Source organism: Cupressus sempervirens, chromosome 10, assembly GCF_028749045.1.
Source record: "Cupressus sempervirens isolate cs-2001-9-10 chromosome 10, ASM2874904v1, whole genome shotgun sequence".
Taxonomy (NCBI): domain Eukaryota; kingdom Viridiplantae; phylum Streptophyta; class Pinopsida; order Cupressales; family Cupressaceae; genus Cupressus; species Cupressus sempervirens.
This window is the reverse complement of record NC_143127.1, coordinates 13134567-13153308: the sequence shown is the minus strand read 5'-3', so window position 1 is coordinate 13153308 and position 18742 is coordinate 13134567. Positions and strand designations below refer to the sequence as shown.

General features: G+C 37.1%; 1 protein-coding gene across 2 annotated transcripts in view; it reads right to left on the bottom strand.

Annotated features, from left to right (window-relative positions):
- The window catches only part of LOC149532320 (Small GTP-binding protein), a 317802-nt gene that overhangs the window by 83442 nt on the left and 215618 nt on the right, over positions 1-18742 (bottom strand). For both annotated transcript variants that reach the window (XM_089807649.1, XM_089807650.1), the window contains exons 15-17: positions 11685-11756; positions 11338-11472; positions 11023-11096 (exon numbers count right to left, since the gene is read on the bottom strand). In XM_089807649.1, the coding sequence (XP_089663775.1) occupies positions 11023-11096; positions 11338-11472; positions 11685-11756 (281 nt within the window). The remainder of the gene's footprint in view (positions 1-11022; positions 11097-11337; positions 11473-11684; positions 11757-18742) is intronic.

Here is an 18742-nt window from a genome sequence, read left to right as displayed (position 1 = left end):
GAACAAATTGGGAACAATTTCGGTCATGTCCCCCAGCAAGCTCGGACAGTAAGTTCGAGGCCTATGATTCCTACGTTCCTTCCTAGAGCTCCAGAGCAGCCGGTACCAGAACCCCAGATCACTGACATACAGGATCAGCTGAGGAGAGATTGGGAAGCAGGAGGACCAGATTTTACAGCTGCAATCACCTTTAGAGAGTATATGGATGTGCGGATGAAGCATATGCCCCGTGGACAAGACAGGACTCAAAACTATGAGCTACGAAAGAAAGTAGGAAAACTACAGTTACCATATTATGATGGCTCGGGGAAGTCTACAGCAAGAGCTTGGGTTCAAAAGCTTGACACATACTTTCAATTGAATCCTATGTCTGAGGAAGAAGCTATTAAGTATGCAGCAATTCACCTGGATGGGTTAGCACACGAATGGTGGCATCATGGTATGATCACTATGGGTCATGCACACATTACCTCATATGTGGAGTTTACGGAGAGACTGATTGAACGTTTTGATAAGAAAGATCCAGAACTCCATTTCAAGGAATTAGCCCAGCTTAAACAGTGGGGCTCATTGGAAACATACATTTCAGAGTTTCAGAAACTTGCAGTGTTAGTAACAGATGTATCTGAACGAAGGCTATTGGTTTTATTTATGGATGGGTTAGTTGATCCGTTGAGAGGGTGGATTAAAGCTCTCAACCCTCCCACTTTGCAGGAAGCCATTAAGAAAGCTCGTGACATGGATTCCTCTTCAGCTTCTAAAAATAAATTTCAGGCAAAGAGTTTCCCTTCAGGAAAAGATAAGGACAGGAAACCCTTTCATAGAGAGGCACAGCTACCTAAGGAAGAAAGTAAGAGGCTGGACAAGGAGACACTTAATGACTTGCGTAGGAAGAAGCTATGCTTCTATTGCAAAGGCCCGTATGAGTACGGCCATGACTGTCCTATGAGGCCAAAAGGGAAGGCCAACCGGGCAATGTGGGCTTATTACGAAGGCTCAGATTCAGATGGTTCAGAACATCATGATGAGGATCCTGATGAAGCAGAGGGAGAGCAGGAGATAGACAGTGCAGGGCAAAGGCAGGAAACAGAGCTACATTTACAGGAAGCACGACTCTCTAGTATCCAGAGAGAGGGATCTTTCAGACTTCGGGGAGTCTTGGCTGGACAGAAGGTTATTACATTGTTGGACACAGGTGCCACGCATAATTTCATTGATGCACGATTTGTAGAGAAGTGTGGACTCATTACTGAGGAGTTCGAAGGACTAAGAGTCAAGGTAGCTGATGGATACACTCTTCGTTGTGACAGGATGGTACGAGACTTACCTTTGCGCTTGAACAACTATGAGTTTAAGGCGGATTATCATGTGGTCAACATGGGTGACATGGACATAGTACTTGGGATGCAGTGGCTACATTCATTGAAGGTGGTTACCCTGAGATTAGAAGATATGGAGATACAATTCGAAAGAATGGTAGGATTCATATGCTAAAGGCTATCCGTAATGGAGACATCAGGACTATCTCATTTAGGCGGCTGGAGAGATTAACTAGGCATAATGATATAGAGTGGGCAGCAGTTTGTACTTTGATACCTACACAGGAGGAGCAACATAAGGCGGAATATCATCCTGATATTCAGAAGTTGAGGATTAAGTACGAAAAGGTATTCAGTGAGATTCCACCAGGCAGGCCACCGGACAGAGGCATTGAGCATATTATTGAGCTGGAGGAAGGTGCTAAACCTATCATGGTCACACCATATCGACATCCAAAGCGACTCAAGGATGAGATCGAAAGGACCATTGAGGAGTTGCTAGCGATGGGGCACATCCGACCTAGTAAGTCACCTTTTGCATTTTCTGTTGTTTTGGTAAAAAAGAAGGATGGAACGCTTCGGATGTGTATTGATTACAGGGCATTAAATAAGAGAACCATTAAGAACAGGTATCCTATTCCTCGCATTGATGAGTTGATAGATGAATTGCATGGGGCCTGTTATTTCACGAAAATTGATTTGAGATCAGGATATCACCAGATCAGAGTCTGTGAACAGGATATTGAGAAAACTGCTTTCAGATGTCATTGTGGGCACTTTGAGTTTGTAGTCATGCCTTTCGGCCTGACCAATGCACCTGCCACTTTCCAGTCCACTATGAACAGAGTTTTCCACCATCAGTTGAGGAAATTCGTGCTGGTGTTTTTTGATGACATTTTGATCTATAGCCGATCATGGCAGGAGCATCTAGAGCATTTGGAGACGATGTTGAGCATTCTACAGAAGGAGTCCTTGTATGCAAAGGAGTCCAAATGTGACTTAGGGATGACCGAGCTGTTATATTTAGGACACATCATTAGTGCAGAGGGAGTGCGGATGGATCCTGAAAAGATTCGTGCTATTGTTGATTGGCCTCCACCAGAGAACCTTACACAGTTGAGGGGGTTCCTTGGTTTATGTGGTTTTTATCGCAGGTTTGTCAGTGGCTACTCACGACATGCAGCTCCCATGACAGATTTACTGAAAAAAGGGGAATTTGTGTGGACTCAGAAGGCACAGGACTGTTTTATGAGATTTAAGGAGATAATGACTATGTGCCCAGTTCTAGCATTACCTGATTTCACGAAGCCATTTGAGCTTCAATGTGATGCATCTAGAGAGGGAGTAGGTGCTGTACTTATGCAGAATAAGCACCCCATAGCTTATGAGAGCAGGAAGCTCAGAGGTCCTGAGCGTTCATTCAGTATATATGATAAGGAGATGTTGGCCATCATGCATGCTTTGGCCAAATTCAGACAATATCTTGTGGGTAGCAAGTTTTGTATTAAAACTGATCATAACAGTCTGAGGCATTTCTTGGGACAGCAGGACCTGAATGATCGCCAACAAAAGTGGGTAAGTAAGTTGCAGGCATATGATTTTGACATCTCATATGTCAAGGGAACTCAGAATGTTGTTGCAGATGCTCTATCTCGAAGGCCACACCTCACTCTTATGGTTCAGATATCAGAGGATTGGCGACACTTGATTATAGCAGAGTATGCCAGGGATACATGGGCCTCCGATATAGTAGAGGGAACAGTGATTGATACCAAATACACACTTGTGGATGATTTGATCATTTACAAGAACAGGATTTACCTAGTCCCAGGATCGAAGGTTAAGCAACTGATTATGAGAGCACTTCACGACTCACCGATAGCAGGCCATCCCGGGTACTTCAAGACTTACAAGTCAGTTCGAGAGCGGTTCACTTGGAAAGGGCTGAAAGCTGATGTTTTGCGGTATGTTCGAGAGTGTCTTGTTTGCCAGCAAAACAAACAAGAACACAGCTATCCGGAAGGGCTCCTACAGCCACTTCCGATTCCCGACAGGAAGTGGGAATGCATCTCCATGGACTTTATCACAGGTTTGCCCAAGGTACAAGGACGAGATTGTATTTATGTGGTGGTAGATAGATTAACGAAATATGCTCATTTCTTTCCTATCACCACTACACATTCAGCAGCTCAGGTGGCAGAGGTTTTCTTTCGGGAGGTTTTCAGATTGCACGGCTTGCCTCAGAACATTGTGAGTGATAGGGATAGCCGTTTCATGAGTCACTTTTGGCAGCAGGTATTCCGGTTATGTGGCACGGAGCTTACACCTAGCACTAGCTATCACCCACAAACCGATGGTCAGACAGAAATTGTGAACAAATGGGTGGAAGGGTATTTAAGGAATTATGTGGCAGCTCAGCAGCGAGCTTGGGTCAGATGGATATATCTCTGCGAGTATTGTTACAATACTACATATCATATGACTATACAGATGACACCCTTCATGGCACTTTACGGTTATGAAGCACCTAGTTTCTTGGATTTGTTGTGAGCGACAGCCGGGTACCCAGTGCAGGTGAATTATTACAGGAGAGTAAGGATATAGTTGCTACCCTCAAAGACAATATTGCAAGAGCTCAGAACCAGCAGAAGCAGTATGCAGACTAGAAGAGAACTGAGCGTAGTTTTGAGGTAGATGATATGGTTTACCTCATGTTGCAGCCATACAGGCAATCTACTCTTAAGAAGAGTGGGGCAGAGAAACTTAAGCCATGCTATTATGGACCATTCAGGATTATCAGGCGAGTTGGTGAAGTGGCTTATGAGTTAGAGCTTCCCGCAGACAGCAGAGTGCACAATGTGTTTCATGTGTCACGCCTCAAGAAGGCATTGAGTCAGAATGTGGTGCCTTCTACAGTATTACCTCCTTTAGACGATGAGGGAAAATTGATTTTAGTACCAGAATCCATCCTGGAGAGCAGAGAAAAGCAGCTTCGTAGAAGGGTGATCAGAGAATACTTGGTTAAGTGGAAAGATTTACCTGTTGAGGATGCTACTTGGGAGAGGGAGGCTATTTTGCAGCACCCGGCGTTGAGATTGCTTGAGGCCAAGCAATTTTAGGAGGGGCGGACTGTAATGTCCCCTCTTTAGTTCGACATGGCATTGATCATGGATTTGCCTATTCCAGACTCTCATAGGCAAATGGTGTGGAAAGAGAGTCAATTCTGCGGATCAGATAGTCATAGCTTGCTCTTGAAGAAGTGTTAAGAGGTTATATTTTATCATTATGTGATATTGGGGCCCACATGTTATAATTTTAATTTGAGTTGCACTTTTTATTTTATAAAATTACTTTATTATAAAAAAAAGTGCATTATAATGAGAAATTATAAAGGATGTTTCTAGAAGTTCTAGCAACTTCTTAGAAAAGTGAATAAATAGAGGGTTGGGCCTCTCATTTGGACATGCTTGGATTTGAGAACTCTTCTACTTCTTCATTGTGAAGACATTTGTGGACTTTGGATCTGCAAATTATTATTCGATCTTTGGGAACGGATCACTCCCTTGGATTGGCGACTTTGAGGGTGTGAAATATCACCTAAATTGTTGCATAATTGGAGTTGGTATTCAGCCATCTCATTGGAGCTTATTGAGAATTCGTTGTTAGGGTTTGTTTTTGGTTGAAATAAGGATTTCAGATTTGCCCTATCATTGGAGAAGCATTTGACAAGAGTTTAAAGACAGAATAAGTGCATTTTCAGAATTGGCAAAGCAGGGTTCGGAACCACATAATTGCTCATATCTCCTCAACCCCTTGGAGTTATTTTTTATGGTTTTACAGGGTTACTACCTAACCCTAGGCGCCCATTTTCCTTGCATTTGGGGGTCCCAAAACCCTAATATTATTTTATTTCAGCAGCCGTACAGGTATGGCCTGGTACGGCCCTGCTAGTTTGGGCAGCAGCAGCAAATTAAGGACAGTTTGGGGGTGCGGTTGGAGGTCTTCATCAACGATCTGCAGCAAAACGTGGTGTTCTTCCATAGTTCTTCAAACCAGGTTCTTGCATTCTGAAATATATGTCAATTTTTGGATAAATTTTCTGTCATACAGTCATTGTAATAATCAGTCCAGAATTGGTAATAAAATAATTTCAGAATTTATTGCATTGTAATTGGCTTTATATATATTGTAATTCTGTGATTATATTCTGAAAGTATCAAATCTGAAATTACCATATTCTGAATATTGTTACTGTTACACGCCAAGTGTTTGACAAAATTCCTAAGTTCAATTTGAGGGTTTCTGTGGCCTTTATAGAGAGGGTCATTACAATGGTCTCATCCACCACCAAGCTTTGGTTCCTCTCATTCAGAAAGAATAGCACATTCTTCAATGGAAGAATCAGGACCTCCTACAGTCAAGAAGAAGCAAGTTAATGAATGACCTTATCACCCCTAAGATATTTTTCCCTACCTTTCCAGAGAGAGACTCTCCTTAATACAAATTACCAAACATGGACCAATTCCACACCTTATCTTTGTAAGATTCCCCTTAAGTCACTTGCATAAGTTTCTTCTTGCGTTTTTTCTTAGTTATTTACTACTAGACATATCATGAGTGTGATTTTGATGTTGAGCTCTAGAAAAGTTTTGAACAATGAAGGATTTCTCGAGCACGAAATAGATTGTGTACCTAAATCAACTGCAAATCATATAGTCAATCTACAATGTCTATTACACTGTTTCAAAAAAATTGGTTGTCCACCTACGTTTTAACTATTTGTAGGCTTTGGATAGTTAGAAGCATTCATTGGTTGATGCTTGTGTTCCTCTTGATAATCGACAAGTCCTTTAAATAGATTGTGTATAGTCAAGCAAAGTAGGAAGATCTAGAAAGATTGACTCTGATCCTTGGCTGACCATCTCTGGTCTAAAGTAATAATTTCATATAAAATAAAATATACTTTACATGTGTATCTAGAATGCACTGTGATCACGATTATTAGTTCATGTATTCATTTAAATAAATAGAGAAGTAAACATTAGCAACCTTTTTCTTAAATCGTATCGGACCAAATTTCAATGATCCATGCCCTTATATCCAAAGGCAAGAAGAGGAAGTCAAGACTCTAAGATTAGATCTTTAAGGATTAACATGAAAAGGGAATGGAGATAGATAAGATAAATTTATCAATGTCCAAGAAGAGACCACAAAGAGGGTCTAAGGGACTGCAAAAGTACAGTACAAGAACCAGCAGCGAGAACACCAAACAATGCTCGCGAAAACAAAAAAACAAAGCAAACCCTAAACAAAACAATAGAGGTGGGAACCAACAATATGCTAATCCCCATCAGCAGTCATGACAAAGTTCAGAACCGAAGCGTAGGGTCTGCTGTCAGGAGAGGCCTTGGGCCCTTTCTGAAAGCTTGTGTAAATGTAGGGTTGTTGTCCAGTACAATTCCTGCAAGGATGCACGACTTTGTGTGGCTAGGAGTATGCGGGTCAAGTATTTGCTAGGTACCCCAAGTCGGAGAGATCAAGGAGAAAAAAGAGGTAATAGTTGATTTGTGGATTGTCTTGACGCTACCTTAAGCTGAACAATGTAGTCTTGAAACCTTGTGGCCTCTTAGAGATACAATGCAAGATACTGTTGATCTGTGTAACTGAAAAAAGACATGAGATACAGGCACTCCTTTAAAAGGGAGTGGAACCTCCCTTTGAGATCATAATAGATGGGTCAATGGAAATTAAAGTGTGTTTCTATCTTAGACTCACCCATGTCACACAATCAACAGATCCACTCCTCCCTAACAATCTGGTGACATGTTTGAATATGTAGCTAGTGTGAACGAACCTTAAATGAACCCAACGGGATGTAGAGAGCATGTGTCCAACTCTAAGCAAGGTAGGAAAAATGCACAACGACACCATCTTGAATATCAATAAAGTGCTCTACATAGAAGGCCATACATGGCCAGAGCCCACCAAGGGGATTAACCCATGTTATAAGAATATACTACCTGTAAATGTCCATTATGACATGCCCATTCAACTCTTGTTAAAAAGGAAGGAGATGGGTGGGTGCACCCAAAGAGTACTAACATGGAGGAAGGTAGTCAATATTGATCCCTGTCAACCACCAAAAAGTGGAGTTCTGGGCGAGTCAACACTAGAAATTGTCTCAGCGGAGCGAAAAACCAAGTAGGAATATCTTTCGCATCTTTCAACCAAATCAGCTGAGCCCTGAAGCTAATGGATGAAACACACAAGGTCGAAGATGACCCCGAGTTTGAAAGTGTGGACCCCAAACTCAGCCAAAATAATACAGAGGGGTGGATTGGTGGCACCTAATAATATGCCTGAGAAGAAAGGCCTACACTCTCTCCACTAAGGCCCAGTGCAAATCCTGAAAAGAGGGTCCCTAAACCACCAAACCATACAGTATTATTGGTCTGATCAAGTTGTTTAAATGAGTCATCTTGGTCATAGGGCCTTTGAAATGATGTTGGAAGCACTATCTCCTTATTAGAGAAGGGAACCGTATCCCTTATTGATACGAGGTTACATGGTCAGTCTCGTGTTGAAGTGAGGGATAGTGATCTTGACCCCTAGGTATGTGTACGAAGAATAGATCTCGATCTCCTCAACCAAGAAGAAATGGAGACCATCTTTGAGCAATTGAAGCCTAGGACTGGATCTTGCCTCGATTGACCACCAATGGCCTTGAAACACAAAAGGATGCCAAGCCTTCCAGAAGTCTCTGAAGACCCTCTAGCGAAGAGGCCAAGAGAACCACATCATCAACAAAGAGAAGAATGGAGATCAAAGCTTGATGGAGGTAGCAACCATACCCCAGAAGAAAATGCCCTCTAAGAAAATCCTCAAGACCATTGATGTATATGCCAAATAAGGTAGGGAGGAGAGGAGAACCCTGCTTCACCCCAACGGTGCTTTGAATCAGAACTAAGAAACCCTATGGAGTCTTGAGTCTACCCACCACACTATCATATAACCTCATGGTAGTTGTCAGTAAAGTCTCTGAAATCCTCATGTCTCTAAGTCTCTAGGAGACAGTAGAGTAAGGGACAAAGTCAAATGACTTACATCCACAAAGCAACAGTATACTTTTGCAAAGCGGTGTTCACCCTCCTCAATTATGGCCCTTAAGAGTCGAAATATGGTCCATGGTCTAATAATCTATACAATGTAATGGGCACCCTAGAAATGCCCAAAAACTGAACCAACTGCTGATAGGAATTTAGTCAAATAATTTGCATCCAACTCTTAATTTCTCCATTAAATGTTTAAACCCCTTTATGGCTCTGGAAATAAAATGTGTGTTTGTTTTTGTGTCTTTGCATTGATTTGAAACCACATAACATGAACAAGAAGGAATTTATAATGATATGCGAACTAAAGATTGAACTACTGGTGAAATAATATTAATTTTCAAAATAGTAAAATCAAATACATAGCAGACTTTTCAACTCACTAATTACTCCAGCATTATAACATATTGTTCCCGTAATGACTTCCCATCTTGTGGCTACAGTAACATGAACAATGCCCTGCTACATTGGCGTGAATAGTGTCATGCTATAGTAACGTGAATAGTGCCACACTACAATGCTACTACAGTTATATCTGCCTTCAATCAGTCCAAGACCCTCATAAAATCATCCCTTCAGAATGGCATAAGCATTGGACAAAAAGCGGGAATGATATGAGCAAACACCCAATCCACCTATAGCTAGAAATACATCCAATCTGCCTATTAATGAAGCTGACAGCAATGAATTCCAAAGGCCAAACCCCAAGGGAATGACGTCTAGAATAACACAAGAGAGGATTGACGTCCTCTAATGCCAAGAACGGATCTTCAACTCACACATCAATTTTCTTCTCATATTCAACCTACCTAATGAAGCCACTGATGCTCCCTTTTATTCTTTCTCCAAGGGTTGATTCATCTCACATGAGCAATGTGGGACAAAACACATGCAATATAAAATATACTAAAATAATCACTTATGTCTCCCTTAGGCATCCTCTTTGATTCGCACACATTCCCATAAAATTTAATATTAAAGTAACACTTTAATATTTCACAACTAAATTAAATGTTACTTTAATAATACTTCAGGCATAAAAATATATTACATGTGCACATGCGATAGAGGGCAGAATAAGATTTGTTATGATTTTACCAATTATTTGCTAGTTATTACTTGTCCTAGTCTAACCGTAAGTGTGGGGACACTACAACCCCCATGAAATCTCCTACGCCACCAGTTGAGAGGGTCTTAGTTTTGTGGCATCAAATTCCTCTAGAACGAGTTGTACGAGGGAGTGATTCTCAAAATGGTGGCAGTGGTGCTAAGAGTCATGGTGGTGGTGCGGTTGGTGGTTCTTTCCCCAACTTCTCCAAGGAGGAGGCATCTAAGTGGTTTGGTTGAAAAAATGGTGGTGATGTTAGTCCAGTGGTTTACCCAATTTTGGTAGTATGGGCTAATGGGTGTATGGGTAGACTTTATATGTATCCTAGGACCAGTTTGTAGTTTGAATGTTTGTGTAGTGGAGTTCAGAGTTCACTAGATGGGAATGCCAGTTTCAAATCTGCAAACCACAGTGGCATTGTAATCTTTGTTAGATATTAATATAATACTAAATTACAGATCAAAAAAATTAAACCAAATAATTATATTGATTTTTTTTAATCAGTAAGCAGTCGAAGCCTAGAGTATTTATTATTTATTATTATTGTTTGTGGATATTAATTATTATTATGTGTTAAGCTTGAGTGGACTCGAATCCAAGACCACCTAAATCAAAGGCTCACAATTTACCATTGTGTTGTAGGCTCTTGCCTAATTATATTGATATTTAAATATATTACTATATTAAATTATATTACATTAATGATAATTATTTATTAAATGTTTTTTTCTTGTTATTATTTATAATAACTAATTTCTCTTTATTATTCATATATATTACATAGATAGAATGTTAGATTTTTTGTTTATTGTATTATTATATTAATATATTATATCATATATATAATTATTGACTTATATTTAATAATAAATTATAAGATAATTTATTAATATTTCTTTCATCATTAATTTATTAATATTTTTAATTATTTTTTATTAAACCTTATTCTAGAGAGGGTACATTACATTTGCACAAATGAAGCCTCCTCTCAAACCAATCCCCAAACACCATATCATTAAAGTAGATAAAGAATTACTCTTCAAGTCTTTTATTAAATGATTTTATAATCATTACCACGTCATTATATATCTTGCCCCTTCTCAAGCAAGAATAAATGAATTTATTCTATACTTTTTGTATTTTGTATTTCAGTGTCTTTTGTTTTTTCTTAAAAATTTCTTAGAAATTTTTAACTTGTCTATATTTTTAGAAAAATTTAAATTGTTTTATATATTATTTTAATAGTCATCCCTTTTACCAACCTAGAGATTCAGGAGAAAACTAGTCATTCTCGAAACCCATCCCCATCCTCAAAACTCAGAAAACCATTACCAAAGCCTCATAATCAAACTGGTAAGGTCATTTTCATAGACACTAAAACTGTCCACAAAGAATGAAAAAAAAAAAAAAAATCTTCAATTTAAATTAAAACGCATGCCTTTCAACAATACAATGAAGGTATTATTGATCAGTGACTGATACTTACTCAACAAATGAATACTCCATACTAGCATAACCTTTGCTTCTTGATTTGAGTTGATCGAAGAAATCTCCCGCCATCTAATGAACAGGCCAACATACAGTGAGGAAGATAGCGTTCATTCTTGAGATCAAACCTAGAAATTGAAAGTGAGATCTTATTAACCACATCCAATTGCAAAAATTGGTCAATATGAATAGAGGGTAAATTATAATGTAACATTTAAGCAGTGAGGAAGCATCCAATATATATCACAAGAGAAATTATCCAATTCATATTTTCCAAGTTGAACAACATAGGAGAGTTGAGTTCTGTAAGTACCTCTGCTAATGGTAATTCATATGCAATGGAAACTCTGTTTTCATTGATGTACTTCAGCTCTTTAAATTCACCTCGCCTATCTTGAGCAAGCTCCATAAGGGAGCCAATATGCTCTTTAGGAGTAAACATTTCAATCTGTAAACAGAAATCAAATTATACAATTTAGCAGTAAACATTTCAATCTGTAAAGAGAAATCAAATTATACAATTTAGCATTCTTTACATTAAACTCTATCTAGATTAGTTGTTGAAAGGTATAAAAATATCATTAAATCAAACATAAAATTTTGAAATCAAATCATACAAATGTTTGTGATCAAACATTCAATAATCGAGAAGGCAATAACCTTGACAACTGGTTCTTCAATTGACTTTCTAATTCCAGGCTCTGGCAGTGCAGAGGGATTAGAGCATTCCACCTGAATCACATAAGAAATGCCCAACAAAGTATCAGAATAAATTTCCTTGACAAAAAATCTTATTCACTAAACAAAAAAGTAATTGTGTTACATCATGGAATATGATAGTGCCAGAACTTTTGAAAATGTCTGTGAAATATGATGCACTAATCATATACAAGATGATTGAAAACTAGTAGAAATATTATAGTAAGAATATCACTTTTCAGATTTGCTTCTTCGTAGCAACAAATTTTCATGTGAGTATTGTGGCACAGAGTTATTTTTATATTTACCCAATTATCAAGCTATATATTTCCTTAACAATATTATCAATTCAATCACAATATATTCAATATATAGTTTTTGATTGAATCCTTCTCAAAAATGATAATAACAAAATTCCTTGCTATTTTAACATTTAGAAAAATACAGGAACAATAGCACTATGCTAAAATTTACTGTTATATATCATGATCTCAATCAGCAATTAGAGAGCTACACAAGTATCAATAACATGTCAGCATAATATATGTTACCCATTGAGTTGGCTGCTACATTAAGGGTGAGCATCTAGTTGAAAGTAGAGGTAATCTCGGCATTCAAACAGATCACGACTAAAATGGTTAAAAAGAAACAGAAAGATGAGTTTGATCATGGTTCCCAGACTCATTGAGTCCTAGTGAGTTTTGCACCGAGTGACCCTGTTCAGGTCCTAGGGGAGCATGAGGCTATGGTACTGACGAAGTACAGCATTCCACGCTTGAGAACTGTAGTACAAAACTAGCACGGAGATGTGTAATTCTTGAAGGAACAATTGTTCACTCATGAAGTTGGACAAGCAACATATCACAACACAGTGGATGACAAAGGTGGCCCAACGGAGAAGGACGTTTGGCATGACAAGCACCTTTGGCGGATGAACTTCTGGCCTGGATCATTAGTATTCAGGCATAACACTCATAACAAACTTCAACCTAGAAAGTTCCAAATTTGTTGGTTGGGAGTCAAACTATGTCAAGGAACTGAGATTAAATGGTGCAGTTCAATTATCAACATTGGACGACAATACTATTAGGGATCCAATGAATGAGTTAAAACACAAGATCTATAAGGAGAGATAAAGACCTGGCATAGCAATCAACATGTTGGGCGATGTGACTAAGGGGGATCAGATGATTGGATGCAGCAAGCAAATCGAAGAGGATTCAGTCATCAAAGAGGAACCATTCAGGCCAGAGCTGGACTAGGCAAAACCCATGATAGAGCAAGAAAAACAATTGGCAAGAAAACATATTGAAGGAATTCCAATTCCCCAAGTGCATAAGCATCTCATAGACACATTGTTTGGGCCACCAGCACTATGGGTGAGAATAACCTTTTAATCACACCTTCTCATTAAATTATTTTCTTAATTTTATTATAATCTAAATTTAATGGCAACCTTTTCAAATATACGATGACATTATTTTTGTAATATTTCTTTTAAATAAAGTTAGTTATTTTGGAGACAAACTGCTTCCAATGCCATCACCATTCATATCTTCTTTTGTGGGCTTTTGACAGGTCAATTTTATCTGTGAGTTGAGAGTCCTCAATATGGATGTGGCTCTTTGTTTTATTCAGACTTTGCTAATAATATAAACTTTGTCCTATTTTGGCTTTGTGTATATTCTGCTGTATACAGAAAAACGTGGACTCCTCATACAAAATCTGGCGTGACCTTTTACCCTTTTGTCTCATCTTTTTTGGTTCTCCAATACCATCTTGATGCCTTCTGTCATTGCTTATCGGGTTTAATCGCTGCAGAAAGGTATTTGCTATTAACTATCAATACTCTGTCCATTGTACTGTATAAGCTCTGTAAATAAAGCTCGCTGATCATATTACTGAATATTCTATCCTTATCTCTGCACATTTCATATGTATATGCAAAACTTTTGATCTCTGAATAAAACTGCTCAACCCGACATCTCCACATATTGTTTTGACCACATCTCTCGGAATATTCATATTTACGAGTCTCCGTTACCTCAAATTTCCTGGATTATGATCGTTATCATATTAGTATGATGTGCGACTGAGGCTTTCCACTATGTACGTCTGACTTGTTGCTTGATGGCACTTTCGTATGAGACAGGCTTTGTAGCGTTTAACTGTTCTTGAACATTTCTTTTCACGTATATCTGATCACCGCATATCACATATATCTGGATACAGATTTGCTGCACTACAAATCATTTGAATATATCGCTATTATTCTAGTCATCTAAATGACTCGCTTTTTCCATCACTTCAAGCACTGGCTTCTTTATGATCCTCCTTGTGCATGTATGATTGCCGGTGATTAATATGTATCAAGTCCTCGGATTCCCAAACTGCGAACTGCGGATTTTGAAGCTTGCGTGGATGACATTCCTTCATTTGCTGAAGATACTATTGCTCATGATCGCTACAAATATTTTCTTTTATATGATAATTTGTCATATACGCCATGTATATTTGTCATCTTCCTATTTCCTTCTGTTTCCTTCTATTGTGACAGAAAACGTATTTGTACTTCCTCTGAAAAGTCTTGTCTAATTTCAATGAACGTATTTTATATTAAATTAAGTCTTATAAAATTAATCCATATTATTACAAATAGTTTTTATTATTTAAAATATTAAAGTAGCCTAAGATCATTAGCAAACTAATATTTTAGTATTGAATATTAGTTTTTTAGTCTAGGCAAGGAACTAATGTTTTTAATCAATTTTTCTACTTTGAATTAGGCTATGACTAAAGTTAAAAAATAAGTTTATTTTTAAAATAATTTTTAAACATTAATTTCTTTTTTTCCATTGGCCAAAATCAATTTTGGTGGGGATAATATTGATTTATTGACACAAAAATTACTAAACATATGTTTCTAGAAACTTCCCCATAAAATCTTTGCAGAAACCTTTTACAAATTTCCCACCGCCTCATTGTTCCAGTGGATGTCTTCACAGCTTTTTTGGATGCAGGATGCTTCTATTCTAGATTCTTCTCGAATTAAGTCGAGAAAACCATGTGCCGTAGCCGGGGCGGAAGCTATGGAAGGAAGGGCCTATACGTTTCTAGGGCAGAAGGCGGGAAAACTGCCAGTAGCAGCCAACTTTCTCTGTCTTCCTTCCATTAATTTGTTAGATTATTTCCTTAGATTTATGCTATCTTTTGCTTCATCCAATTCCATGGAAAATTTTGTCAGGAGATTTTTGTCGCCAACAGCACCATTAACAACAGATCTCATATTTCCATAGGACTCAGATTTATTCTAAATGGAATTTTGGCAGTAAAATCAAATTAAGACACATAATTTTCAGTGTAGACTGTCCTTTGCAATTTTGAGTAAAAAATGGTAAATCTCATTTTCAAAACAACTGAATTTGTTTTCCATTAACAAATGCTTCAGAAGAGTTGGGTTTTAGATTTCGTGAAGTTAAGATAAAAAGAAATTAAGACATTGATAAATTCTTGCAGAATTTTCTATATTTTCTTCCACAATTTTTGTCAAGTTATTTGCATAAAAGTTTATGATTTATCAAGATCTTACATGTCTGTAATATTTTTCTAATGCAATTTTCATCACATAATTAATGATATTTTATCCAATAATTCCTTATTATAATCTTAGTTTACTTTCAAAATTCAAACTTATCACTCTAGGCAGGGACTCCTGCTCTAACAGAGCTCTTGTTTTAAATCAATGATTTGAATATCATTAATTTGAACATAATTTATGTATTTCATTTGATGATAAATAATGAGTATTTTTATCTATTATGAAAATGTTATAATAAAAATTCATATTAATATCATGTAATATAATACTAATATTATGACAAACTAATACATAAATGTTGCATTAAGTTATATTATTAAAATATTTTGCAATCATGCTATTGTTGAATATATATTTTTCCCATTTATTTCAATTAAATTTAATATATTTTTATTTAAAAATGATACAACTTGTGTTTTTGATTAAGTAAAATAGGATTTGAAGGGACCTAGAACGAACAAAGCAAGTTGTAAACAAAAGGACTTGAAATCCACATCATAAGATATTCAATAAGCTCTACCCAAAGAAATAGGACCTAGACAAGACGGGACAAAAACAAACAAGGGGGATACAACCAATACACATCCCCAACAAACAAAAGGTTTTGGAGGTTTTGGAGGGACCCTAAAACCACATAGCTCAAACAAAAAGAAGTTGGCACCAAGCCAGGTATAGCTTTTGTTGATTAAGACTAGAGTTTAGATTTTGGATTAAGATTATTCATTATGGTTTGCTTTAGTGTATTTTCCTTGATTAAAATTATGGGTAAGATTAAGAATTCAGAGCCCTTTTTAGGGTTAGTATTAGGTCTTAGAAGATAGAAATTGGTATTACTATTTGTTAATTTTTTATTTTTTTAAATGCTTCTATTTTAAATCTTTAAAAGATTGAAGTTACACTTTTTAATAAATTATTTTTGAAAAACCATATTTCTAATTTTTAATAATATTTGTTTTTATATTATTTCTCCATATTCAGTTTTAGAGAGTAAAATAATGTAGATCAAAGGGAAAAAAAAAGTGATTCTATGTAAATAAAAGATTTTTAGTGATGACTAGTTGATGAACGTAGATCAATGGCATACAATGCATTTTGAGCCAAAGGGAAAATAAAATCCAATTTTGGCAAAAAAAAAAAAAAATCAGAATCATAACATGTGTCAGGGGTCCACTCAACAAGTCAACTCGGCGTCATTCAATGATGACATGTCACACGTACCTAATGACAAGGTAAACATGAATGGGAATTTGTGGCACCTATGGCACCTGACAATGACTACAAACAACCATTTGATGAACATGGATCAAAAGTGCGAGGTGTATTTGAGGTCGATTTAGGGAACAATCAATTCTTTTTGCAAATGTCCCCCGGAAACAATGCACGTGCCATAGTGGCATCAAATGATCATAAGTCTTTAGAAAGAAGCAATAAAAGTTAACATGAGCCATGACCCAGGACTGTACAAATTTTGCCCATTGGGTTTTCAATATAAATCCTTCAATTCTAACTAGTATTGGAGATTCAAAAAGGGGTTACAACTTCTAGGTTGAGGAATGCAACACAATGTCTCAACTCTTTGCCCACTCACAGTCTTCTCAAAATGATATTCTAGGTAAAATTCTAACCACCTACTTTGCGTCTTTTTAATTTCTCAATTTTCACCATGTGGTTTACTGTACTTCAAATTGTAGAACTAGACTCAGGGTTTAATTTTAAATTGCGCCTATATGTGTAAATTGTAGTTCTATACAATTATTTTCAATTTTTGAACAAGTATATACCATGATGACCAAAACAAAATTTTCAACTCGCATAGTTGATGCTTCAACTTTTAGGAGTCATAACTTTTGACTCAGATGTGGGTTTTGGCTGAAATTTTATAGACAGTTGCATGAGGAGTTATTTGGATTGCTAATCGAGCTTGACCTGATTGATGATCATTTTGACATTTTTTCGGGAGCCTAAAATATCATCTTGGCCTCCAAAATTGGATTTTTGCGTTTTTTTTTCCAGTTTTTTAGAAAGTTGTTTTTGTAATAAATCTGAAATCATATTCTTGATTTCGTAGATAATTGGCAATTCATCTTGGTTGGGGGCTTTTCTTGAGATAAATCAGGATTTGTACGATGGGTTTTGAAAATTACCAAAAATGGAAAAATCTGGTTTTCCCAGTGTAACACAGGGACGCCCCCCCCCCCAAAAAAAACTGGGTCATACCGGAGATGGGGACGCACATGGTATGGAGGGATAGTGTCTCGATGTTTCAGGCGGAGCCACTCAAAGCACCCCCTCCGTCGGAGATGGCGAGACATCTTCGTGTCCCCTATGGGTGCAAGGGGATGCAAGGGGTGCGAGGGAACACGAGGGGGGACGTCAAGACGTTTCTTGCAGCAACAAGATGGAGGATATTAAAAAATTAAAAAATAAAGGCATTATTTTAATATTTTATTGGTTCTATTTTTGTTATAATGGGATGTGGGGCCCATTCCTTACTCTTCCTTTGTTCAAAAGTCTTCTATTCTTTATTTTTATGCACATTTGCATTTCTATATCTGAACACTGATATATATTATAAATTTAAAATTATATAATTTGACACTTTCATTTGTTGGTGTTCAATGTTCATTGTTTATCATTTAATCATGAATCATGATGTTCTAGTTCAAAACTTCAATGCAATGTTCAATGTTTAAGTTCTTTACATATTTATATCTTATATTGTATAATTGTAGTACATCTTTTCATAACTAGCATTTTAAGTACCATATGTATAGTATATACACCCCTACTCCCCTTGCCACCCGCTCATCCCCCGCCATCATTCCCAAATCAAGGCCCCTCTATCCCCCCATCTCGAAAACTTGTCCCCCCATCTTGTCATCCCCCCATCTTGCAGGGTGGTGTAACTATGGTTTTTTCCGAAAATCTACAAAATATGGAAATTTTTGAAATTGTAATAAGTAGTCGTTTCCTTTCATTGTAGAGGCAAAGTAGAGAGGGAAAAGTTTAATGAAGAATCTGGCATTTTGAACTTCTATGTTATGTAATTTTTTGAGTTACTGCTTTGCAGGGGTTGGGCTAAATCATTTTGTATCAGAGCAAGAAGATGGCTGGGAGAGGCGTAAAAATCCTTGACTTGGTTATACTTAAACCACATCAATTTTCTTCATTAATCAGAGATTTGGCATTTAACCAAACACTTGGCAAACATACTTATAGCCATTGAAAAAGAACCAGAACATAGATTGCTACTATATATATTAATACCTTTTGAATGCAAATAAATAAAATGTGCAACACTAAGGTATTAAGTTCAAGAAATGATAGTCTTTATTTGCTCAAAGCCAACTCTAAGTTATTTATACCAAGATCAACATTAATAAGCAAATACATTAATCAATGATAAACAATGTGGAACTTG